The sequence below is a fragment of the Mastigoproctus giganteus genome, chromosome 6, assembly GCF_048544385.1.
Source record: "Mastigoproctus giganteus isolate SK-2022 chromosome 6, ASM4854438v1, whole genome shotgun sequence".
In the NCBI taxonomy this organism is placed as follows: domain Eukaryota; kingdom Metazoa; phylum Arthropoda; class Arachnida; order Uropygi; family Thelyphonidae; genus Mastigoproctus; species Mastigoproctus giganteus.
Genome location: NC_143580.1, coordinates 19,055,285 through 19,080,642, shown reverse-complemented (window position 1 = coordinate 19,080,642; position 25,358 = coordinate 19,055,285). Strand labels below are relative to the sequence as shown.

Below are 25,358 nucleotides of genomic sequence, written 5' to 3'. Positions count from 1 at the left end.
TAACAATAACACCATTCTCAATAAGGCCAATCCCAGGACATTTTTTACTGTTTAGTTTACTAACAGCAGCACCAAGATCTAAGAGGAGATGTCCTTCGGGCCACTATACATTTCATTACTGTGTCTTATCTCCTATTGGTCTGGTGGATCAAATTCAGTGGAGTCCAAAGGCAAAAGGTTAGAGACAATAGACCTTATTTTGAAATCCAGTGACTTGTTTCCTGCCCTTGCTCCATAACAGTATTATACACGTCTCCTGCAGTCATTTTATGTTTTGTAATGCGGCAAATTAACCCCCACGGTTCCGTTTTCCCTATTTCTTTAACTAAGTTTTGCCAACAACTGCTCGTGGAACTGGCAATCTCCCTATGGTATATTTTCCTGGGACTGCCATAAATTTCCTGGTAAGTCTGCACATTCACAGTTGACATGTGTCTGTTTCTCTGAAGGTTCCTCCTCGGTTGAAGGACTTGTGTTCGTAAGTGTGACAGTTCAGGCGTCCACCCTTCGACAAACGGATTCTTGGACTGTTTTCTTTTGCTGACGTGTTACATGGCAAGGAACAGATGAGTCTGGATAAAGTTGACATATTCGAATGCCGTCATTGAATTTAAGGCGTTTTGAATATCCCGTGTCATAGCGTTTAGGTTCTCCTTAAATTTGTTCCATTTTGTCGACTTCACAGAAAATCGTCGAAGATCTTTAGGTTGTTCATCAATGCAAGTGTGTCTAGATGAGACCCCGAAAATAGTAGCCTGGTGGTCACAATTAATAAGTCCTGGAATTACATCCCAGTCCACAATCAAACCATCCATTTTAGCAGATGTTAAGATTACGTCGATATTAGATTCTCCGTTGGATATGGAGAAGGTGGGTGGTTTGTCAGATACGTTTTCGACACAAAGTTTAAAAGATGGGATAAAGTGCTCTAAGGCCATTCCTCTAGGGTCAATAACTATGCTATGCCAAAATTGGATTTTGCGTTCATAGCAGCCACCATAATTCCAGCCATTAGTGTTTAGATTAGATGAAAATTTTGAACATATACTGTCAAGGAGATGAAGTGACAGTTGGAATTCCCCAGAAGGTGGACAATACACCGATGCTAGATAGAAGGTAGTTGATGTTGTAGAAATCATCACACAAATTACAGTGTAAGAACAATCTCCTGAAATCGTAGTAACAACTAAATCATTATTCAAGATAATAATAGCTGCCTTAGGAGGAGAATCCAATGAGTGTATTAATCTGACTGACATAGGAAAACCCATGACCTTATTAACTGCTCCACCAACCTGCCTAGAATAAAATGGTTCTTGCAAGCAGATGATATCAATTATTTTATGCTCTATTGCTGTAGCTCTGATGTCGTCCATCATAGCTCTAGAACTCTGTCCATTGATTTGCAGGATTTTGATTCCTTCAAAATTATTATTAGCTAGCAGAGGATTTGAGTAGCTCGTATTACTCATATTGGGTTACCTTGTTGACCATTTCAACATCCTTTATATATTCCGGACATTGACTCTCACGGATTGAGTGATGGAAATCTTAATTTCTCCTTTTACAATTGACGCATTTTGGATCATCATCTTTGTGCGGGCAGTCTGCATAGAAATGCCCGCCATTGGCACAATGGCCACAAGAAACTATTTTATGGGTATAATTTTGGGCCGAATACCCAAAGGTCAAACAACGAAAACAATTTCTGACCACCGTAAAATGGCGGAACCTGTGGGAAATGAAGCCCAAATAGATGTGGTCGTTTTGCAGAAGGTAATTCATCAATTTTGGGACAAATCCAATAACCCAGTTTACGGTCTTGTTACCAGAGCCAGAACTGAAACGGAAAGTAGTGCCCTGAGTTACTTCATCCCGGACAAAACCCTGATCTTGAAAATTCTTTATATATAGAACCACTAAGATGTCTTTCTTAGAATAATCCTTTGGTACACTGTATATTAGAACCGTGGGGTTTTGTAATCTCGGTTTGTCCATTGATAAACCGGCCTCAGTCAGAGTAGCTGATTTTCGAATCAATGGAATTGGTGGTATCTACCAATACACCCTTATTCCTAAGTATTGTGATGTTTTTAATCTTAATATTACGGTGTTCCTTCCTAATGTTTTCAGTAACTATATTACGAATATCTTGGCTGGAAGCGGCATTGCTCTCAGGCAATGGCTTCAATATGATTATATTATTGGGGTCGCTAACCCTTGCATTGTCCAATCTTGTATTACCAGATACAGGGATTTGCTCAGAAGGCTGGTTTTTATCTTCTTGAGGAGAAGTCTGAGCCCTGTAAGTTTTCGGAAGCTGATGCCCACGATCAGCACCAACAGTACCTCTTACAATATCTGCGAATGTGCCTCGTTTCGGCTGGGCTCGAATGTTGACGTGTATGTGTGTGTACTGTGTCGGGGTGGTTCCTAGGCATTCGCCCATCTCCACCTTATTTACCTTATTTGACAGATGAACTGTAAATATGGCCTGACAAGATAGAAATGAAATTAGACATTTCAAAACAAGAAACATTTTGACAAAAAAAAAAAAAAACATTTAAAATGATAATCATATTTTTTAATAGAAAAATATAAATAGGGGTTAAAGAAGTGTCTGTGAGCGTAGTGTGTTGTTATTGTCAGCTCACTTTGCCAGCAGGGAGCAGCTGACGCCAGGGCAGCTACCTGATGCTCGTCCCCGGCACGAGGAGCCGGACCTGTATGTACTTTAAAAAACTCTTGTGCAGAAGCACAAATCCAGCACCCACCAGAGAAAATGCAATACTGGGTGTGCTAGCAATCCTGCTTCCAGGTTGCCAATCCTGGAAGCAGGATTGAATTTTAAGGTCATTAGTGTCGAATGTGGACAGCACAACAGCGCAACACGACAAGCACAATTTACACAAACAACCCCACTCACACGCCTCACAAGGTAGAGTTGGAAGACTCGCCGTCCTCAGACACCGGATGGAAAAGACCTGAGTTCGAGTCCTTTCGATGATGTGAGGAATTTTTATGGGCATTTTTCACAACGTGGGTAAGTTAGTCGGTCTCAAGCGAAGGTGGCATGGTTTTTCTCCTGGAAACTTCGGTTTTTTTCTCCAGCAAAAGAGAAAATCGACCACGCACAACGCGCAATTTACAGACAATATACACAGAACAATATTGTCTTAGTCGTTGATGCGCCTAAAACACAACAACAACAGTCTTGTAGGATAAGAATAACTTCGATTGATGACAGAGAAAACACAAATCAGTATGTCCACTGTAATCAGGATCAATATGCTCAAAAAATTCTAATATAAAGTAACGTCCTACGAATGATTTCAAAATGTAATGGTACACTTTCTATGAACATAAGCGTTAAAATAGATAAAAAAAAAACATTAATGATGACACCTGGTGCACATTTTTAAAATATATTAGCATGAAAGTAATTCATGAATTATGAAACAAAGCATACTCACTCACGGCTAGGAATTGAAATCGTTGGGATCGATGGATATTTATTCAAGTAAGAAATTACTGCGGTGGCTACGCATCCACCCAAACTGAGGAGAATTGCAAATATAATTCCCACCAAGGGTTTCCTAAAAGGTAATTTTTGCTTATTATTATTCACTTTTACAAATTATTTGAAAAAATACACTGTTTTACAAAATTAAGCGACACACTGTAATATATTTTCCACATAAATGCAATGAACAAATCGTTATATTCAAAGGTTGGCTGTTATGTGGGACACTGGCGCAAATTAATGTGGTCACACTTTCTAATCGGGTGGAAAAGCTTGAGTTGGAATTCTGTTAATGGCGCGTGTTACTTTTATGAGCTTATTTGAAAACGTGGATGAGTTAATCGGTTTCTGGCAAGGGTCGCATGGTTCGTTCTGCCAAAAACTCCGGTTTTCTTCCAGAAAGCCAACAGAAGACCACATGCAATTATGGACATAATATACTGATTCCCCATAACCTTTTAGTTTTGGGGTACAGCAGAGACCAAGGGTTACGGCCACTGCACGTGGATAGATAAGCTACATCCTAAACCATTATGCTAGACCTTATGCTGCTGTAATAGGACAAATTTCGTCTTACAGACTGATTATACCCAATCATTTCGCTTCAGAATCGTTAACAGGAGTTCTAGAAATGACCAACATTATTTTGTAGGACGAGGGCAGAGCGGTGTTTTGATATTACCCCATAGAGCATTACACCAAAGATCGTAACGATTTTATGGTCTTATCAGGAGATGGTTTGTACTTGGGAGGTTCATCAGGGACTAAATTGTACCGTTCAACTGTCTAATCAAAATTTTTTGCAGGAGTTAAACGAGTCTCGCATAAGACTACCGTATAGTAAAGTCTTGATTCGAACCCTCTCAAGATGGAAGGAATGTTCATAAGTTGTTTTTTTTACTGCTTAGTCGAGTGGTCACACTGGTCAACAAAATACGAACCTTTGTATTCAGGCAGTCACATACAGAAGAAATGCAAATAAATGCGAATGAGGTATCAGACTTTGAAAAATGTCTTATCGAGGGTGCACATTTAGCAGGAATGAAGACTCAAGAAACGAAAAACATAACAGGTTTCTCAAAAACATATATCTCAAAGGTTTTTAATGACTGGAAAACAAGCGGTTGTTCCACAACTCAAAGTCTTATATGTGATAGAAAAACAATACTATTAATATCTTTATTGCATACATGAAGAACGAACCCGTTGTTCTCAAAGGGGTTCTGTACTAAAAATAGGACATCGATTGCGTTCAAATATCATCTGAATTCTGCTCTATTTGCATAGAGCAGAATTCAGATGATATTTTTTCTTCATGGTTTTTTTCTCACGGATGTTTCGTCTAGAAAACAACAGATCGACAATAGGACACTCGCAATTTACATAAATTATGTACTGTACGCGCAATATGGTCTTAGTTGCTGATACACCTAAATCCCTAGAGCAACAATAGCTGGTATAACGATCAAAATGCACTACTGGACTCACTGATAATGACCCCTTTGGATCTAATTTGTAAACTCGAATTGCCCGATGAATGCATTATTGTAAGGTGATAGGTCTTCCTACTCGACAGCAACTTTTTTAAACCGCGTCCAAGTGAATTTAGGATTTTTATCTAGCAGAACATATACACCAATTATGGAATGTTTCCCAATGTACAGAAACTACGGTGTGACTTCTAAAAATTACTATGTATGACCATAAAATTCATATATCCAGCAATTTCACAACCACGATCCCTACCATTCAAAAGGTGACTATTGACCAATAACAGAAACCGTTCACCCTTCCCAATACAGCCGTTTCGGTTTTTATTGATACTTCCTCAGTCATGAGCTACGTATAGACGAAAAGATATACGAATCAACTTTGACATTACCCAGAATATGAAACTGTGAAAATATTTTAGAACAGTGGTACATTAGTGCCTTTACTTATTGTTACATGAATTAAGACAAGAATTAATTAAAAATTAATTAATAAACATCTGTGTTGTGATTAATTCAAAATCAGAGAGATATTTATCTACTTCTGTACCTTACCTGTAGAGAGGGATCAGAACCACCAGGGCGAGAATGTGGAGCTGGAAATCTGCACTTAGGTACCAAGTGTGAATCATGCACTAGAATGAAAAATGAAACGAAGAATTAACGCATTAAAATGGCCTATCTGTTTTTCTTTGGATTCTTATTGAATGATATCAGTGACATGCATTAGAAAGACACAACGTGTTTCTGTCTACATTAGATAATGCAATTAAAACAACTGGTAACGTTGTTAAACCTAAAAACAGCAAATGCTGAAAAAAAAAAAATAATTTATAATGAAAAACTTTCAAAATATTCCTTCTGAGACCCTACGTACTTGTTATACCTATTTTTCAATCATTTAAATACTGTATTCTCAAAATTCATCCAAATCTCCTTGAGGACAGTGACATGCTTTTGGATGAACTGATATCGTTTTCGCTAGATTTTTATCTTCGATTACGAGCTAATCAGCCGGAGCTTAATGTAATCATTAATCTCAATGACTCCTCTTTTGGAAAGAAATCTTTGAACAATTAAAGCCAGAATAAGACTGGATAAGATTCGACTAGCTGTCGAATTCTTTGCAAAAGTCTAATTTAGAAGTGATGTAATTGTAGTTGCAAAGATTTCAATAGAGCAGACAAGACTTTCACGAAAAGAATATGTGGGTTTTGTTGGGTTACAATACACCTGCACATTCCGCGTTAATTTTTCGAACATTTATTTCGCAAAACGTAGTTAATGAGATCAACTCATTTGGTAGATGCGGCTGCCACTATCTCCTTTCCTTTCGAAAGTTAAAAATGAAGATAAAGGGACACTTTTTTCATCCACCCAAGATAACTGTAGACAACTTTCGATAATGCTTTAAACACTAACATCAGATTTGTAACAATAGTCCAGGTCCACATCAATTCATTGCAAGACAATTCGTTGTACAGGTTGGTGGATGACAATTCGCTGTATGCGACATTTCGGTGAAAGACAGCTGGTGGCACCCACGTGGGTAGCGCAGTTAGTAGAATCACCGTCCTCTCCCAAAACCGGGTAGGAAAGACCTGAGTTCGGGTCGCGTCGATGAGGGAGGAAATTTTATCGGCCCTTTTCACGACGTGGCTGAGTTAGTCGGTGTCAAGTGAAAAAAGCATGTTTGTTTTATTCCGCAAACTTGGGTTTTTCGTCCAGCAAACAGAAAAACTACCATAGAACACAAGCAATTTACAAATGTCATATCGGAGCAATATGGATTTAGTCACTAATGCACTTAAATCCCAACAACAACAACAACAACCAAATTGTCACATACAGCGAAATGTCATTCACCAAATTGTTGCATACACCAAATTGTCTTGCAAAGAACTGCCGTGATACTGTAGAGTCCCATGGGGTTATTTTGACTGATTTTCGTGAAAAATTCTTTTTTCAGGAACACTTGCTTTTTTAGAATTCTTGTGTCATTACGTTCATACAGTGAGTATCTCCTGTTGCGACAGCTGACAGAAAGAGTGTATTTGAAATTTTAACTTACGATATCGGATATCTTGAGCCAGTTGCTATAATACAGAAAGTTCGTCCACCAGTTCCTGTAACAGGCCTGCAAATCTTGGTCTACCACGGTATGCCAAAATGGCCCGCTCGACACCCACGGAACGAAGAACATCATTCCAGTTGTGAACATCAATGCTGGAGTCAGCCTGATGGATAGAAATCTATTTCAATACATTAAAAATTAAAAATTCCAAATTACAAGAATATTTATTAATATTAAGCGTCAGTGGGAGACTTCTTTCATGGATATTTGTTTCGTAATTACCGATGAGCATGGCACAGTCGTTCAATCCTGATAATTCCATATTCCTGGGTCGTAGTGATAGGAGTTGCTGCAGAGCCTAAGGTCACAGGGCCCTGGAGCAACTACACTCCAGGATTACTTTACATCAAGGGAGGAAGAGAATAGAAGGGCGAGCACAAGCGGTTGCCCGCTTGTGCAAAATGTATTTTTGTCCGATCCCCAGGAAATGAGAAAACGATGGTTATATCGATAGTTCATAACATAGCATAAAGAACAAAGAAAATGTTGAACGTTTAACGCTGTAAGGTTTTTGGTACATCATCGTGATCCTGAATAAACAAACTGAGTTTCCCGGATTAAAAAACAAGTTACAATTGTCAGTGACCGACTAATTCGGCCACATTGTGAAAAAGAACCATAAAAATTCCTCAGTTCATTAGTATCAGTAATAGTATTAGCCATATAGTGCAAGGAACCACAGGCTTTTGCTGCACTGGAAAAAAAAACTGAATCAAATAAATAAGAACACAGAAATTATATGTTTTCCTCCTCGCGCATATAAGTATCCAGTCTACCTTTGAATTTATTCAAACTGTAAGCCTCAGCTACCTGCAGGGCAACTTGTTCCAGCTATCAACGACTCGCTGGCTAAAAGGACACTTCCTACAATCTCATCTAAACCTCAAGCCCTGTAATTTTAATTTATGACCCCTAGTTCTGGAATTGTTTAGAACAGTGTTAGTTGTCTGACTCTGACGACACCAGGGTTTTCTTCCATCTCTAAAAATTGTTTATAATATTGAGAATTTCACCTTATACTCGTAAATCTCATCAGGTCATCTGTGAGGTGCCTAATAACCGAGTTCTGTATCCCACGTAATCGGATTCTTTCCTCCTACTGCCATCCTTCTGCCGATCTCACCATTCGGGTTGTCGGTCTTTGGACCCTTTCAAGAAGCTCGATGTCTTTTTCCAGATGAGGCCTCCATATTTGAACGCAGTATTTTCACGTGATTCATTTACGAAATTTGAACCTCTCTATTACTCAAATGAATTTAAAAATTAATTTAAATGTATTCTTACATCCGAAGAAAAATCGATGATCCAACATTTCAGTGGTTAAAGAGTTTCAAACGAGACCCCTCTAAACGGTAGTTAAACTCCACCGTGAAGTTATGAATTATACCAATGTGAAGGTGCAATTCATAACTCTGAAAAAATGGCCTTAGATGAGTGTAGTGCTACGTTTGTGCAACTTGTGTGTTGATGTTGTCGTTGTCTTTAGTTGTTTCTGGTCCCTTTGTTACAGGGAAGCCACGATTACCAGGAAGGCTGCTTCCCAATACCTGTGCACATCAAACCACAAGTATAGACGTACTGTTCTCACAATAATAAAACGATCCCGCCCTCTACGAGGGCAGGATCTCTTTATGATTGCGGATCTCTTTCGTACTGGGACTTTTCCTTCGTCCAAGTCAGTGTGCAGTTGTAATATAAAATTCTTCCACAATGTCGAAGTCCAGAGGATAATTATATTATGTTCAACAACGTTTTATAGCCTTTCCCCCCCTAGAATTCCTTCAATTCTGACGGTCACCCACTCTAGAGAAACAGAAGCAACCTGAGTTCATGATGGAACCACCAACATACTTGATTGTACGCACTAAACAATGTGGCACCATTTTCCTTCAGTTGATGGTCTCACATAAACTCCGCATTTGAAACTTTCAAATATAGATTCATTCTTCCACAGTACGTTTTTCTCCCCTTTTAATTGTCCAATGTTGACGGCTCCTAGCACAATCTTTCAATTTTCCGGTTTTAATAACCGTTTTCGGACTGCTACACCAACATCAAGACCTGCTTGTTTAAGACCAATTTTTTGAGTGGATGAGGAAAGTTTTACAGTGGAAGTTTCTCTATTAATATTGAACTCAGCCCGGATTTCAGGTGCAGTAAGTCCTGATCATGGTGTGTCCTTCAGTCCCCTTGAATCGTAAAATTGTAGTTTCCACTGCTTTCAATTAAACACCTAGTTTTTTTAGATTATGAATAAATTTCTTAACGCAGAATTATATTAGCACTTCTTTTATTTCCAACACTTGGTTCCTTATTTCTTGCCATGTTTATCACGAAACACTCTTTCCGAATGACGGGTCTTCGATGTAGAAGTTACAACTCTTACTCCTCCATTTATATTACAGTATTGCAAAACCCTCCAGAATAACCTACAATGTTCTAATAATATTGGCACAATACTCCAACTTGCTAGAGTAGTCTAGAATAATCTACAACGTTTTGCAACTTTCGGGGATTTTCTATACACTTAGGAGTCTTTAACACCTTTCTGGAATACCTGGTATCGATCCGATTATCGAATACGCTAGAAATTTCTTAAATATTTTCATAAAAATTGGTAAAAAAGTTGGTCTTATTTTAATAAAAAAAATTGAAAATTAAGAAAAATGAAACGTGATTCCAAACTTTTAGGCGGTAGTGTATATTATATGACTTCATTCACCCTGTTCACACCTTTTCCTTTATTCTGGAGTGTGATGGAGATGAACTCAGTGTTCATCTCCATCACACTTCAGTGTTTCAGGACTTGCATATGTGAGGGGGGGGTTTAACAAGTAGCATTATTGTGAAGGTACAAGCAGAGGATCCCGTTTCCACAGAACTACTTTCCTTCACTGAAATTCCTTCCCCATAACCCACAAGTGAGACGTAAAGATCAGTGGCATCGGCGTTTGAAACTCCCCGTCGTTCTGTGTGTGTTTTTGGAGTCGTGGAAACACTCGAGAAACTTAATTACTTTAAATGATCTCCCACAGATGTCCCACTGTGCTACTACGTGCCATGAATAATTTAAAAAAAGTTCCTACCTCAGATATCGCCTGGCAACAAACATAAAAATGTTTAGTCGACCATTCCTAAATGTCATATACTGCAGGGTGCTCCTTGTCGTCAGAAAACCACTGAAATAAAAAAAAAAATATGTTAACAGAAAGTTTAAACTGCATTGATATCACACATACACTGCCCTACAAACAGTCTGAAGCACATATGGGTACGAAAAACATGTACGAGAAGGTAACAAAAGGTTCGTACCCTTAACCAGAAATAATAGCCCTAGAAAGGTGAAACTTCACAGGAACTTTAATCCCCCTATGAACTCTCCATGTATAGTGACGCATTTCTCTCATCTATAGATCAGTTGTTTAATGCCTTGATCACAGGAGTCCGAACGTTTTGCCTGAAACTACTATTCCACTATATTGATGATTTCCTGAGACGACTTCCCTCCTCAGCATTGACAAGTCTTTAGTTTCCGGATCATACTGATACACCCAGCATTCGCCATTTGTCACCAACCGATCAAAAAGTTCTCAACATTTGCAGTACACAAATTCAACATTACATTCTACTTCTGCAAAGGCGTCAGCAATCTTGGAACCCATTGTGCGGAGACCTTAGACATGTGCAGATGGTCATGTAACTAATTCCCACTGCATTTGCAATGAAATGAAGTGTCACACGTCTGTCACTCAGCATCAGCTGCACAACCTTTGCAACCGTCTCACTATCTATGGATGTTGATGGCCTTCCTTCTCTTGGCTCGTCAAAGATACTTGTATTCCAGTGGAAATGGGATTTCCACTGGAAATCCCGTTTCCACTTTTTTTACAGTATCATAGGATGGACAATTCTGCTCATACACAGCTTTCATTTCTTCGTCAATTTCCTGAGCTTTCTTCCCCTGAAAATGGAGGACTTGATCACTGCTCGATACTATACTCCACGTTGTCAACCATAGCGTCCTTCCTCAGATTTCAGGCTCCACCTCCGGTGTATATTAAAAACGGCATCTTTCTACTGATGTTTTATCTAGATCAGGGTTCGAACCTTTTGATACCGCTCGTATTTATTAGAAGAACTTAATAGCATATCGCTCACATTTGACTCTAACCAAATGTGATCGATATGCTATAAAGTGCATCATAGAAGTCTTTCTACTATCGATATGCTATAAAGTGCATCATAGAAGTCTTTCTACTATCGATATGCTATAAAGTGCATCATAGAAGTCTTTCTACTAAACGCTGGTTGTGCTGTACTTCACGTCTCGTTTAAAGCATGTGCGTGTCCTAATAACACGGCTTGGTCTTGCTGTAATTCTGGATTTCATTTCAACCAAAGTTGTCCAATTGGGTTGAATCGACGCTTTCTGCTGCCACGTTCACAATTCCAGTTTTGTGACATAGACATTGTTGTGTTGGAAGGTGGAAAGGGCCACCTAAGGGAAAAATAAACTCAGCTATTGCATTAGGGTCAATTAGGGTCACTGAGAAAATAACTGTCGACTACCCATGAGTATTGTGTCTAAATTGTTCTGTTCTCTGCCTGCTTTGCTGGACGAAAACCCCCAGTTTTTCCGGGAGAAAAACCTTCCTATCAAAGCCTGAGACCGGCTAACTCAGCCAAGAAGCGAAACCAGCACATAAAATTTACTCTCGTCGTACCCTAGCCTTTTCCACCCGATGGGGAGGACAGGACAATACCGCTGTGCTACCCACACACAGAAAATTGCCACAATATTCGACACACAATTGTTAAAATAAATTTCTGAAAAAAGTTAACAGCACAAAATGTTTTTCATGATTATTTTATTGTGAACAATGTCACCGAAGGTGAATATTAGATGTAATAGGGATCGTGGTGTGCAAATTCCGAGTGTCCAATAGAAATCGATCCATCATTTTACGAAGTCGCCCAAGAGACAGAAACCATTACAAGCAGAGCTGACCAAGTTTGCCTGAGAGCTACGTAAACCACAACAGGCCACTATCTGGCTCTAACAGTAAGATGGAAGCCTACGATGTGTTTAATTCTTCCTTAAATTTATTCAGACTATCCACTCCCACAACACCACATTAAAGCTGATTCTAATAGTGAGTTAACCTCTACAAGAAAGGACATTTCCGCACATCTATCCATGAGCCAGCCTTCCTCAATTAAATACATGTCCCTTATGCGTATTGTCTGAAAAAGACTTGATCAGTTGAGCTAATACTCCTTATTCAAAGCCTTAAACACCTGAAAGCGATTTCCGTTCAGATGCCTAACTTCTGAACACTGCAATAACCTAAATGTTTCCTGGTAGGAATACCCTTTTCTTGCCCTTATCCATCTCGTTGCTCATCTCTTCTCCCATTCCTCTTCGATCCTGCTGGAAATATTCTTATATATCATTGACAAGGTCCCCATAAGAGAACGTTTTCGCATTAATCGAAAGAAATATGCGAATTTTACTAGATTTTCAATATTGTAAACATCTTGATCATAGGAATCCGCACTTTGATCATGGATGGACAGTCATAATGAAGAATAGGCACATAATCAAGCAATCCATGTGACTCTTCCAGGAACGAGAAGAGTAGCTTGAATTGTTTTTCACTCATTTTAAAGACATTTGCGCTCGATATGTCTCTCTAAAATAGCCAAATATAGAATTTCATCCATTGGGAGTCGCGTCATTCCATGAGGATGGTTAGATGGATTTCTATTGGTTAGATTTCTTGAAAATTGCAAACGCTCGACAATTCTTTCTGAAAGGTAGTGACGACACTATCAGAAATATCTATATTAAAGAACTGGAAAACATTGATTGATGTTAAACACAAATCTGTTTTTATAAAACCTTTACTTACGTAATAAAGAAGAATGTGTCTACGATGATGTATCCATTAAACAGGCTGTACTTGGAGATGTCATTAAACCATTTGTTCAATCTGAATGAGTTCTCTATCAAAGAAAAAAAAAATTAAAATTTACTGCTGCGTTTTCAGTTATCATTACGTATGAAATGAGGACTGAATTTTTTTAAAAAAATTCTAATTACTTAATGAAATAGTAATTCAGTAATATTATTATTATTAAAACGGCATGATGATGCAAGGAAGGAAGTGCTCATTCTGAATGTGTTAAAATAACTCCCTGACGAGTTCTCTTATCTTTCTTTAGATACAGCTTACAAAACCAAATAGTACGAAAATTCATCCAAATTGATCGACCATATGTGTAATCTTAGTACCAATTTAGAGCTGAAAGTAGTAGAAATAGAATTCAGGTTGAGATTCACAATTAACCTTAAGAACGACAGTGAGCTGCATATGGTTTTCCAAACGGCTGAAATTCTAGAGCTGATCCCTAAATCTAAAGCCAAGAGTTGTTGACAAATACAGAACTTTCAAAGGTGTGCACAATGCAAAATGGATACATAAAGGTAAAATTATGTTTCCCACAACAATGATAGGAGGGTTGTGTTTATAGGGCCTTCGATTTGTGATGTTCGCGAGTATAAAATTACTTATGGTAATTACAGTAGTGTCTCCGAAATCCTACAAACTATGAGAGAAATTTTTTCCGCTTACTTGGAATACAACACTGTGCAGGTGGAAGGAAGTCCCTACTTTTCAGAAGCGCCGATCCATAGAGGACAGGGACTAGGCTGTATATTCCATTCAGCTTTCACATTTCTTTCTCCTCTTCTGAAACCCACAGCTAAGTTCATTGGTCACCAAATGCTGTCAGAAGGTCGTAATATGCTGGATGATATTATTTCGGGAGCACCTGCGAAACAGTCATTTATAAATTGAGCTTCTGGAGTGGGACAAGCCATAAAGCAAAAAGTGCGCAGTCAGAACGTAGGTAAGTGCCGAAAATATCAGGATATTTTTAAATAATGCAGATGATGATATCAGAATTAGATTTGTGCGCCCAACTAGCTATCAATATCTGCATCGAGCGGTCTTCCTATGTCACATTCCTGCCTTTAGCATCAGTGAACACACCGGGGCCGATAGTTTTCCGTTCCGGGAACTTCAGAAAAAGATCTGGACCTGGGAAAAACTGATTTGCGACTCAAAGTACAGTTAACCCAAAGCAACGGTAAAGAACTGCAATCGAATTAGGGCATTGTCAATAACGTTTTCCACTCCCTGATTAGCCATGTCAACCTTTTCATTCAGAATAAACTCATAAACCCGAACAGTGACACCTACACCTGTAGAGCTTATTTAGAAACGCTTTTGAACTTTGACCAAAGAGCTAAAAACTCACAGCTCAGTACAGAACTGTTCGTAAAAGACAATGCTTTTGAAGTGTCACAGATGTTTTCTCAAACTGACAGTGGCATGCATCAGCATATGAAGTATTTTTCGGAAAACATGATGGTAGAGGTACTAGAACGGCTCAGACTAGATTCGTGCCACAAGGCCAAATATATTGTTAACAACCTAACACTCCATCTGAAAATGGTTCGTAGCTCTCCTGAGTTCTGCCTGTATCTCTTGGCTATACAGCAAAGATACAGATATGAGAAGCCTCCCTTTTGTGCGTAACATTAACCTTAATCCCAACATACATCTGGCCCACATGAGTGTACTTGAAAAGCATCCACTTGTTTACCCCATTAACAGAGTTAACGATACTTACTTCTTAGTTCTTAAAGCTATGTCCGATTCTACTAGAGACAATACATATCTAGGGCAGATCCCCGCCTGTCTGATTGTAGGTATTGTGTTCAGTGATAGTTTCAATGGCTCCTTTCAAAACCAGTCCATTTAATTTTGCCCACTACAACCTGTGCTATTTGCTTCTGAATACTGATGGCGTCCAGTATCTGATCATACCGCTTACACCCAATTATAAGAACAGACATTATACTAGGTAGGTCCTACCTGTCACTTTTAACAGCCCTAAAGAAGTGGAAACGACGTATCCCTCTTCGAGTATACAGAAGGCAACAAGCTTTTCACACCTTTGATTTAACACCAGATCAAAATGCAGTTGCTGAACACATCAGCTGAAAACGTCATGGAGCGTCTGTCTTGAAATGAAATTCGCGGAGCCACTTCCCAAAAACATAACAGTGATCTTGTATGCCGAATTCGAAAACATTCTTTCTGTGACTAAAGACAGAGCAGTTCTCATAGATATGAACACTGAGTAGATCCTGACAGTTTTAGAAGGCGACAGCAAATCGGGAAAACTTATGATTGGCATCTGTGCCTGAGACGAATTGCCATCAAGAATGCAGAGAAAACCAGCCTTACTCGTCATCAATACTGACTTTACGCATATGCCAGGCACGAACTGGGTGTGTATTTACCTGGGAAAAAACAAAAAAAGACAATATTTCGACAGCTTCCACACCACTGGACATTGCAGAGTTCCTTAGCAAGAAGAGCAAGAAATGGACTTATAACAAATTGTTAATTCAACATCCCAAATCTATAGCATGTGGACTCCACTGTATTTTTTCGTAACTCATAGATGTAGATGCATTTCTATGTTAAAGAATGTAAAAAAACTTGCATCACTTCTCCTCTATGGCCTCCAGCTTTTGTTCCTCATCAGAGGGAAAGTTGGGTAATGATACGGAGCGTGGTATCGACACAATGGCTTCGGTGTTGGGTGGTGTCGTAGAAGACATATGTTTTGCCGCATTGGCGTCCAGGCCCAAAATAAGACTGCAGAATCTGAAGATACATTTTAACTTTCTGGCTGCAAATCTTGCCTTTTTAAGATAGCTGACATCTGCTCATCTAAAGATAGCAGTTGTTTTTGTTTTGGTGGTGCAGTTACAAGCAGGAATTTGAGGAAAGATTTGCTCATCTTCTAATCAAACTTGTAATGAGTGGTTCGATGAGGATTGCTAACAGGGAGAACAACGCGCCTCCTTGCTGATGCATTAATTCCTGCCTTGTTTTAAAGGCCCTTGGCAGCACATGTATGTGCAGCCATTGTCTATCATCAGTATCCTGACAAAAGTCATACAGCAAATAGGAATGCGGATCACGTGTAGCGTCTTTATATCAACGAGAACACGTGACCTACCGGGGAACACTTGGGTTGCTAGATTTGTCGTAAGTCACGTGGATTTTTAAAAACAACCAAGTACTGGGAATTCAAACTCAAATTGCAGAACTGAGTGCTTTGAAAGAATAAGTTTTGTGTTAATAAATTATCATACTCAGATTTCTATGGTGCGATCCCTTTATAAATATTTCGGACACTATCTTTTGCCTGGCTAATGAGATCGTCTAAGCCGAGTAAATTGTTTACTCTTGGATCGAATTCGGGGATGATTACCACAGAGACAACACAAATGTTTTCTTCCCACTCTGTGTTGCTCCGCTGATCATAGCTGTAAACGGATGGTTCATCATTGTGTTGCGCGCGAGTCTGTACCCCATATTTATGTGTGTTCACGTGCCTGTGGAGGTGCAAGAGGGAGGGATAGCAATGATAAAAACAGAAGGTGATGTCTCCAGACAAAAAGATGTGTTGTTCCCATTTTGAAAAAAAAAAGGTTGTGAGAATTTCTCTCAGAAAAGATGTTTTGGAAGCATTGTTTTTTTGCTGACTTTTTAAAAAGAACCCTTCATAACAACGAAAGGGGTGTGTGACTTCCCCCAACTCTAAGCATGCCCATCACTTCGTGACGGGTGTGTAGAGTGGAGTGTAGAGTGTATTTAGTGTCAAGCGGCACCAGGGATTTCCCCCATCTCCGCGTTCCTTTCACTGTAGGTGTGCCAGTTCACTGGAAAGGCCAGAGATTTAAAAGTGTGTGAATATTGTATATGTATAGTGCTATGTACCGTTGTTCTTCTGGCCATTTAGCCGCTGGACCCCTGCTGAGGCCCAACGTTGTCCACACTCAGCCCCGTGGAGGCAGGCCAGGTATATCAGCATTATAATTAATTACTCTGGCAGGTCCTGCCACCTAATTTCCTGAGATTTCAGTGGCTAGGATCAAATAAAAAAAAAAAAAAAATTTTTGATCTTTCGCGTGGGGGGGGGGGGCGTTAAGAGCGCTAGGATTTGAAAGGCCGAAACTATTGGCAAACAGTAATTTGGACATGATTAAATTTGGACGTGTAGGGCAATCGCTTGTGTACAGATAGAGTAGGGGAGGGAGACTGAAGACTGGGGGGGAGAGACAGAAATATGGAGTCAATAGGGAAGGCGACTCCAATAGGTGTCAGTGGGGCATGCCCATGCTCCACCAGAAGGAAAAATGGGGGTGGCGAGGAAGGGAGGAGACAATAGGACAGGCACCTCCCCCCCTGCCAGGGAAGTGGAGTGGAAAGAAAGCCAGGAAAGAGTGCCCAGTTCGGTCGCCAGTTGGCGCACTGGCAGCAAATCTGCTGTTCAAGGTGGGGAAAAAGATATGGGTCCAACGAAGCAGTCGGAACCAGTTCCCCGATGTCATTCATTGGCTATGTGTCCATCCAGGTAAGTTGAGGTCAGTCACATTTATGGGTTATATACACGACCAGGGTAGTCTCGTGGAGTGTTTCTTTTGCATCCCGGATGGGTCTGGTCCATTGATCCTGTTTCCATCATCAGGAAGGGTGGTCTAGTGCTGCTTATAGTCCGGTGTTGTGGAAGTTTAATGTCTGCTACAAGGCATACTGTGCCCTTAGTTCCTGATCGCAGAACAGGTTCTTCTTCTGGCAAAGAGTTCCTGTGCAAATCTGGTGAGGTTCTTATATTCTTCGCTTGTGTCCAAGAGATGATGCTCCTGGCCTCGCGGCACGTAGGTCAATCTTGTTATTAGATTTCCACGTAGGTCCTCGTAGTTTGTACATTCGTGCATGAGGTGGGTCCAGCTTTCCGGTTCGCCACATGAACAGTTGGGGTCTTGGAGGAGGCCCAGAGATGTTAGTTTCTCGTTGAAGGGGCCGTGACCCGTCAATAAGTAGGTGGCATATAGGCCTGGGTGGAACCATACAGGTAGTTTTGGGAAAAACCTGTCTACATCAGGTATGAAGCGTCGTGTCACCTCTCCTTTGGTTGAGTCTGTCCACCTGTTTTGCCATTCCTGTTTTAAGTGTGCCAAGAGCCGAGCCTTTTCCATTTTTATATTGTGTGTGGGTTCAATCGTAAAGCCAGAGTAGGTCACAGAGATTCCTTTTGATATGTAGTATGCTAGTCCGCATCTGATCACTTCGAGATCCAGGGGTAAGGATCCAGTAAGAACCTGGAGCGCCTCCGTGCTCACAGTATTGCAGGCTCGGGTTGTTTTGAGCAATATTGTTCGTTGTGTTGAGTCCAGTATTCTTTTGTTGGTGGTCAGTCTGGTTCTATGGTACCATATTGGTGCACCGTATGTGATCGCTTGGAGAAAAGTAGTCTTGTAGTATAGCAACATGGTTTGTTTACTCAGTCCCCAGTCCTTGCGTGAGACTCGCGCAATCAGGCCTGAGTAGTTCCTAATCTTCGTCCTGAGTTGCCTGAGATGCGGTTGGAATGTGAGCTTGCTGTCAAAAATGATCCCGAGGTATTTCATTTGTTGGGCGAAGTTGATTGTAGCGCAATTTATTTTAATTTGCGGTGGCCTCCTTCTGTCCAATGTTCCCTTAAGCAAGATGGAAGTCGTTTTGGCAGGCGAGATCTGTAGAAAATTCTCCGTAGCCCACCGCTGTAGAGTATACAGAGCTTGATTTGCTCGAATCTCAAGTTGTGTCCTATTATCTGCCGTCACAGTGAGAATTAAATCATCCGCAAATGCTTGGGTTACCACCTCCCCAAGGCTGGTGTTCAGAAAATCATCAAATACTATATTCCACAGCAGTGGACCGAGCACGGAACCCTGGGGGCACCCCCTGTGGATGTTCCTGCTGATCTGTTGGTATGGTACTTTCACTTCTATTTTTCGGTGTGAGAGGTAGCTTTTGATATTATTATAAAGGTTGTTTGGGACCTGTGCCATTCTGAGCCTGCCCAGGACGCTCGGCCACCAAAGTGAGTCGAACGCCCCGGCAAAATCCACTGCAATAGCGAGAAAGTACTTCTGTTGGCAATCATTCACTGATATCAGTAGGTTTCTCATCGCATCGACAGTCGAGTGACCTGGCTTGAATCCGAATTGGTTTTTTGCCTCAAGGTTGGCAGTGGAGTATTAGTGTTGTATCCGTCTATGAAGGAGCCGTTCATATAGCTTAATTAAAACTGTTAGGAGCGCTATGGGTCGATATGATTCCGAGAGTGCCGGATTTTTGCTTGGGGCTTTGAGAATTAATTTGACATTTGCTGTTCTCCACTCCATAGGGAAGTAGCCAGCCTCCAGGCAGCAATTGTACAGCCTTAAGAGAAGTTGGGGTTCTAGGTCAGCAACCTTCTTTATGATTTCAGGAAAGTAAAGTGCAGCCATTATCAACCCACTGCAGGATGGAAGCCTCCTCAACAATTCATGTTGAGGGAAATGGACCATAATCTGCCACGCTGGTCCAGTGCGGGTTGGCAGATCAACCGTATTCAGCAGTCAGGGGCTTGAACCCCAGTCTACTCAAAGAGCGTGTGCTACTGCACTCCCGCTCCTGCCCACTCGGCTACGGACGGGTGGGAGGGTTCCACGATCCCCCCGTGCGCCGTCACGAACGTGATGATCGGGGGAGAGGATGCGAAGTTGCGTGCCCGGGTACCCTCGCCAACATCCGGAAAAAGGAGACGTCACCAGGGAAGCCACTGAAGTCTGCTTAGTGTCAAAAACATGGGAATTTCACTGGGATTTTCTAATGTTGATAGTTTGATGTTTAGGTGGTTAGCTTTCATTGGGTGTCTTGGAAATATCCATAACGGTAAGTGCGTGTATCGTGTCCAGCCATATGTTTGGCTAATGTAAATTCAAACATTTTTGTTACTGAGGACTCAAGTAAATGAGAAGTGCATTTGCTCTCCAGACGGAAACGATACTTCGACAGAAACATCGACATGTTCGCCTTTCGCTGCAGCTGTCATAATGTCCAGCTTCGCGTTTTTGGCATTGAGGGTCACCGTTTCATCCCTCTGGGTGCAGAAGGAGTAAGATATGGGAACCGTTGAAGCGAACTCGATAATATGATTGCCCCCTAGTTTGTCTGTGAGTTCTCCCAGCGAGTGACCGATGGTTGGACTTTTGGGTGTACACAATGCTGCCAGTATCACAATATGAAAAGGCGATGGCATAGAGAGGCCATAGCCTTGTAGAGCTTCATCCGGTCATAGGAAGCAATGAAGGAGCAAATGACTGCATTCCCCAACAGTAAGGTTGCTCTGTTCCCTCGATCAGTGTGAATGCAACTTGCATTATTTTCTACGACACTAACATGGACTCGTGTATGATTTTTAGTGTCATCCATTAAAAGCACCACAATGTTTTTGTTATTGTTACATACTTTTGTGCTCACCCGATTGGTTCTCATTGCGAGCCGTCCTCATAATGAATTCAAACAAATTTTAGTAAGGGCATACTTTGCAGGGTTCGCCTTTATTTCATGCCTGTCCATAGTGATACCTTCTTCACTTTTAAAACCGAAGACGTACCCGTCTGAGTCAAACCCCTTGTGCCATCCCGATGGCTGCTGTTTGATTTTCAAGGTGTCTATGTAGCCACCAAACATGATTTATGGCTCTCTTTGAAATGCCAAACTTCATAGATTTCATTAATTTTATAACCGCTCTCAACTGCCAGGTAAAACTCGGGCATGCACGCACCAGATCCCCAAAAAACTCCGATCCTCGTGGTTTCACGTGGGCGACATCTGCTCAGCACAAGCAACACATAGTGGGAACACTAGCTTGCCATTGGAGCTTTTTGGGAGGATGGGCAAGAATTGCTTCTCGGGCGTGGTCATCCTTGCATGGATGATACCAAAGTATGCATTGTGACTATATTCAAAGTCGCTAAAATGACTTTAGGGTGACCACGAGGAAATACGCCATATTTACAAACCCATGGTTACAACGAACATAAATCCACATAATGAAGCACCTCGTTATCCGCCACCTGGTGGTAAAGTTTAAAACAATCAACTCTACTGCCTCTGAGAGCACTACGTGGAGTAATCGATTCGCACATTGTGAAAGCTGTAACAAACTCTTTCATGGCTGGGTCATTTTTCTGTTGGCAGTCAAATTGGCATTCCCATACAGAAACCAATTCATAGCCTTGAGACTTAATGAAGGCCTTACAGTCCATGATTTCAGCATATAGGGATCTCATTGGTTTGTTTCTGTTTGTCTGTATAGTATTAGATCGAAAAAACGTCCTGCACCCTTGATAGTAGCAGCTGTAAAACTCGTAGGCAGTATTACCAAAAACCCCATGTAATATAAAAGGTTCTACCCTAAGTTCCCCACTCTGTGATCGAGGGTGTTGTTCGAGCCATGAAAGCCAAGCCAACGCATTCCTACTCAGTGTGTTATTTCCTATGTATCCGCCAGGTGGTAGGATCGCCATTGTGTTTGGTTCTAAAAGGTTTCTGGGAAAGATCCTGCTACCTGCACCAGCGATAGTAATGTCTTGACAGTATGTATCCACTTGCGACATCACTATAAAGAGAGAACGAAACTTATTGCAGGAATCTCGCAATAACCTAACGTCATCTATGGCATAAGCCAAAAGCTCCCTTCAGGTTGTAAGTCCCTCATGACTTCTCTTGGTACCATAATACGAATTCTGCTTGGGTTTCTTCACTCATGAATTCTGACTTAAAATATTTTTGATCGGTCATAAGCACCCACATAATCTAAAGTATCGATCTTGTGGAATTCGTGAGGGAAGAATTCCTTATTGACCCCAGGTATCTCTAACATTGATGGCAGTTTTCGGAGCGGAATGGCTAGAATTCAATAAGAGTCCAAGAAGACTATGTTTAACGTTGTCAAAAAATGCTCAAAATCTTCGACCCTTCATAGATAGTTTGTGGTACCATATGTTTTGAGAAAATATACGATAGCACGAAGTATCCCTCAAAACCACAAAGGTTGTGAGTGACTACGCATACATTCATATATTTTGGCTCAACGTGTCGAAGTTTTCAGCCATCCCTGCCTCGTTTCATGGTCTCTCGGACACCCAGAAGTTCATCCAAAAACTCAGCCATGCAATTTCAGCCCCAGTACATGCGTTCCAGGTTGCCAAAGGAAGCAACGTAGAGCATGGCCACGTGTCCACCATTTAGAAAGACTGTTTCTGTGTCAAAATAAACAATAGAAACATCGTCTTTGGATCATCAGGTTTTGTAAGAACTTTAAGGCAGAGGGGACAATAATAATCACTGCCAAATAGAGCTTTCAAAGATCGCACAAGATCATAATGGCCATCGTGATTTAGAAGAAATATCTGTTTATTTGCAATGGGCCCCCAATAAGCCACTTAAAATCCGCACTCAGCAGAAATGACAATTTGGAAATCGGGAATCGCTCACTGAAACAGCTCAACTTCAGCCAAACCACAACTTCCTAAAGCAACTCCTGCGATTTCATGTAAATAAGTAGCCCTGGTAATTTGCGTACTAGATGCATCCTCTCTCACCTGTCTGCACATTTTAGCATTGTCCTGTTGGCCCAAGTACCAACAGATAGCACTCTGGAAAGACACGAACTGTTGGTATTATTGATTTGAATAACAGCTCTTTTTAAAAAGTCATTCAAATTCAACATTGCCCATTTTTTTATGTTCTCAGAACGATTGCTGATATTAATAAGAATTACGTCCAGACTCAAGTCATTCGTAATCATAAATTCGCTGTTTGATTGATCGACTGCTATGAAGGCCGACATCACCCAATCAAATGTCAGGTTCGACAGTGGCACGAATGGTAAATTTATGGGTTTTTTAGACTACGAAGAGTATTCTCTAACATGGGAATACTCTTCATGATTGCTTAAACACTTATTATCTTTTGCAGCATCTGCGAAAAGTTCGAAATTAAAGATGTGTACAATTTGATTTCCGAATTAAAAGTATATTTTTTCATTTAAACTCAAAACTGAAAGGTCAACTGCTTTTGGTAACTTTGAAGTGATACTTTTCAATGCTGTGAGGATCAAAGATACTTGTTTGCTGTGATTCTAATTTTCATAATTCAAAAGGATCAAAATGAATTTAAGAAAATACTGTCTATAGTAAACGGAAATAAATTTTTTTTCTCTGTAGTATTTATTCGTAAGAAGAAAAATAACTTTCGGTACACCCCAAGTTCAACGAATTCTACGAGCACCTAACAGAAAGACCTAACCGATCTCTGTAACCTGATGCATTGTCAGATGTTGATGGTGCAGGTGCGATAGAAATGGTCCGAAGGAATATACATCCACCCAACGTGCCTGGACAGGAGAAATCACCATAGGTAGGAAGTCAAAGTGATCGGCTGTTGGAATGTGCTGTATGGGACATTCTAATTATCCCTTAGGTCTGCTAATTATCCCTTAATTAACGACAGTCTCAAGTAGGGAGCACAGAGAAACGTTTCTGAGCATGCCATTCTAGGAGTGTCTCTTAGAATGGTATGTCCATGTCCATGTACCCCATGTTGTTCGACCATTATTAACATTTCCCCGTGCAGTAGTGACATCAGCAGCATTCGTGGACATTGAACAATTGGAAAAGAGTCATCTGGTGAAAGGAATCAAGGTTTTAGCTCTATTATGACAATGGATGAGTGCATATTCAACGGTGAGCAGGTTCAAAGCTAGAGACACACTACATTGGATGAAAGCAGGCCGACGGCGGTAGTATCATGGTTTTAAGATTGTTTTTATGGACATCACTGGGTCTTCTCATCTCCATTGAACACATCCACACTACTACATCCTACCTCAGCATTGTTGGAAGGTGCTTATGCTGTTGCTCCTGTGCAAATGTAGCTTTTTCGGCTCCTCAGTGAAGTGAAAATATATCAGATATACTAACTTCTGATTTCTCCAACGACTAGACTGCTTATTGCAACTGAGTGGTATGGGATTCTTACTTGTCACTTTCATTTGACAGTACGCGTAATCTTGTGTCCTGTCCCCGCGTGGTGTGGACGGATAATAGGGAACAGCGATCACCATGATGGCTGTTTCTTAGTAGCTAAGTGGACCAAAAAAAAAAAGAAAAACAGAACAAGACATAGACTTTGCAGAAATAACACCCATATGTGGCCATTTTACAGAGTTCTGTATTCATCACAGTTTACATGGCTGAGTTGAACTAACTTCCAGTTGCCACCGTACATAAGACACAACACATGTTCATATGTTCTCGGAATTGTTTCATAACAAGTTTTACCCATCTTGGTGACCATGTGCCCAAATATCATTGATAGAATCCAGATATCTCTGGACTCTATCAACAATACAAAATCCCATGTTACAAATCCAGGAATGATTCGAGGATCATGTCTATGCTTTTCGTGCACTTTCCTGGTTGCCAAATTCCCCAGCCATCAATCCCTTGGAACATTTGTGGTATGAAGCAGAACTCAGCATTCGCCAGTCTACACCAGTGCTTAACTCCCTTGCTGTAATCGAGAATGTCCTTCTGTCCACCTGGTCCTTAATACCACACTAGTCCTTGATAATGCTGGAATACCTGAAACTATTTTGACACTCCTGAGTCATGGAGTGGCCGAATATTTTTGAGAACATTCTTTTATGGGGGAGCCTTTAATAACTCAATATACTATGGCAACTGGCCAAATAATGAAATACGAATAATGCCATGGTTCTTGCTACTTTCTTGGGACCTCAATTCCATCTGTGCGGATAATTGAAAACCAGTATTTTATTGAAATTCGAAAAAAAAATACAGTTTAATTAAAATTTGAAAAGCCTAATCTCTATCGTGAAGAGCAGAAAAAAAATTATCGTGTAAAAAATAATATTTATAAATTACTACCAAACGACTTACTTGTAGGATCTGCTCTTAAAAATACACCGGTGTGTGTATATATTATCCAGCATATGCTGATGAACCTCATTCCATGTAGGAAAGAGTATTTTTCTGAGGGCTCGCTCAATAATTTATCCACATTTTTGAAGATGGAGAAGGTTGATAAAATTAGACCAAGAGAGCCTAAAAATAAAGGAAGAAAAGATTTAGTGTAAGAAATATAATTGCGTTAAAAGAGAAGTTGATCTTCACAAGAAATGTAAAATATTGATGAGCTAAGAATTTGCAAAACATTAGAGT

The 25,358-nt window shown here is 40.4% G+C and overlaps 1 protein-coding gene across 1 annotated transcript in view; it reads right to left on the bottom strand.

Moving 5' to 3' along the window:
- Nucleotides 1-25,358, bottom strand: part of LOC150084031 (O-acyltransferase like protein-like) — a 74,014-nt gene that overhangs the window by 17,852 nt on the left and 30,804 nt on the right. The window contains exons 6-11 of the mRNA XM_090375866.1: nucleotides 25,077-25,241; nucleotides 13,060-13,153; nucleotides 10,234-10,326; nucleotides 7,085-7,250; nucleotides 5,569-5,648; nucleotides 3,474-3,596 (exon numbers count right to left, since the gene is read on the bottom strand). Coding sequence (XP_090231992.1) covers nucleotides 3,474-3,596; nucleotides 5,569-5,648; nucleotides 7,085-7,250; nucleotides 10,234-10,326; nucleotides 13,060-13,153; nucleotides 25,077-25,241 — 721 coding nt within the window. The remainder of the gene's footprint in view (nucleotides 1-3,473; nucleotides 3,597-5,568; nucleotides 5,649-7,084; nucleotides 7,251-10,233; nucleotides 10,327-13,059; nucleotides 13,154-25,076; nucleotides 25,242-25,358) is intronic.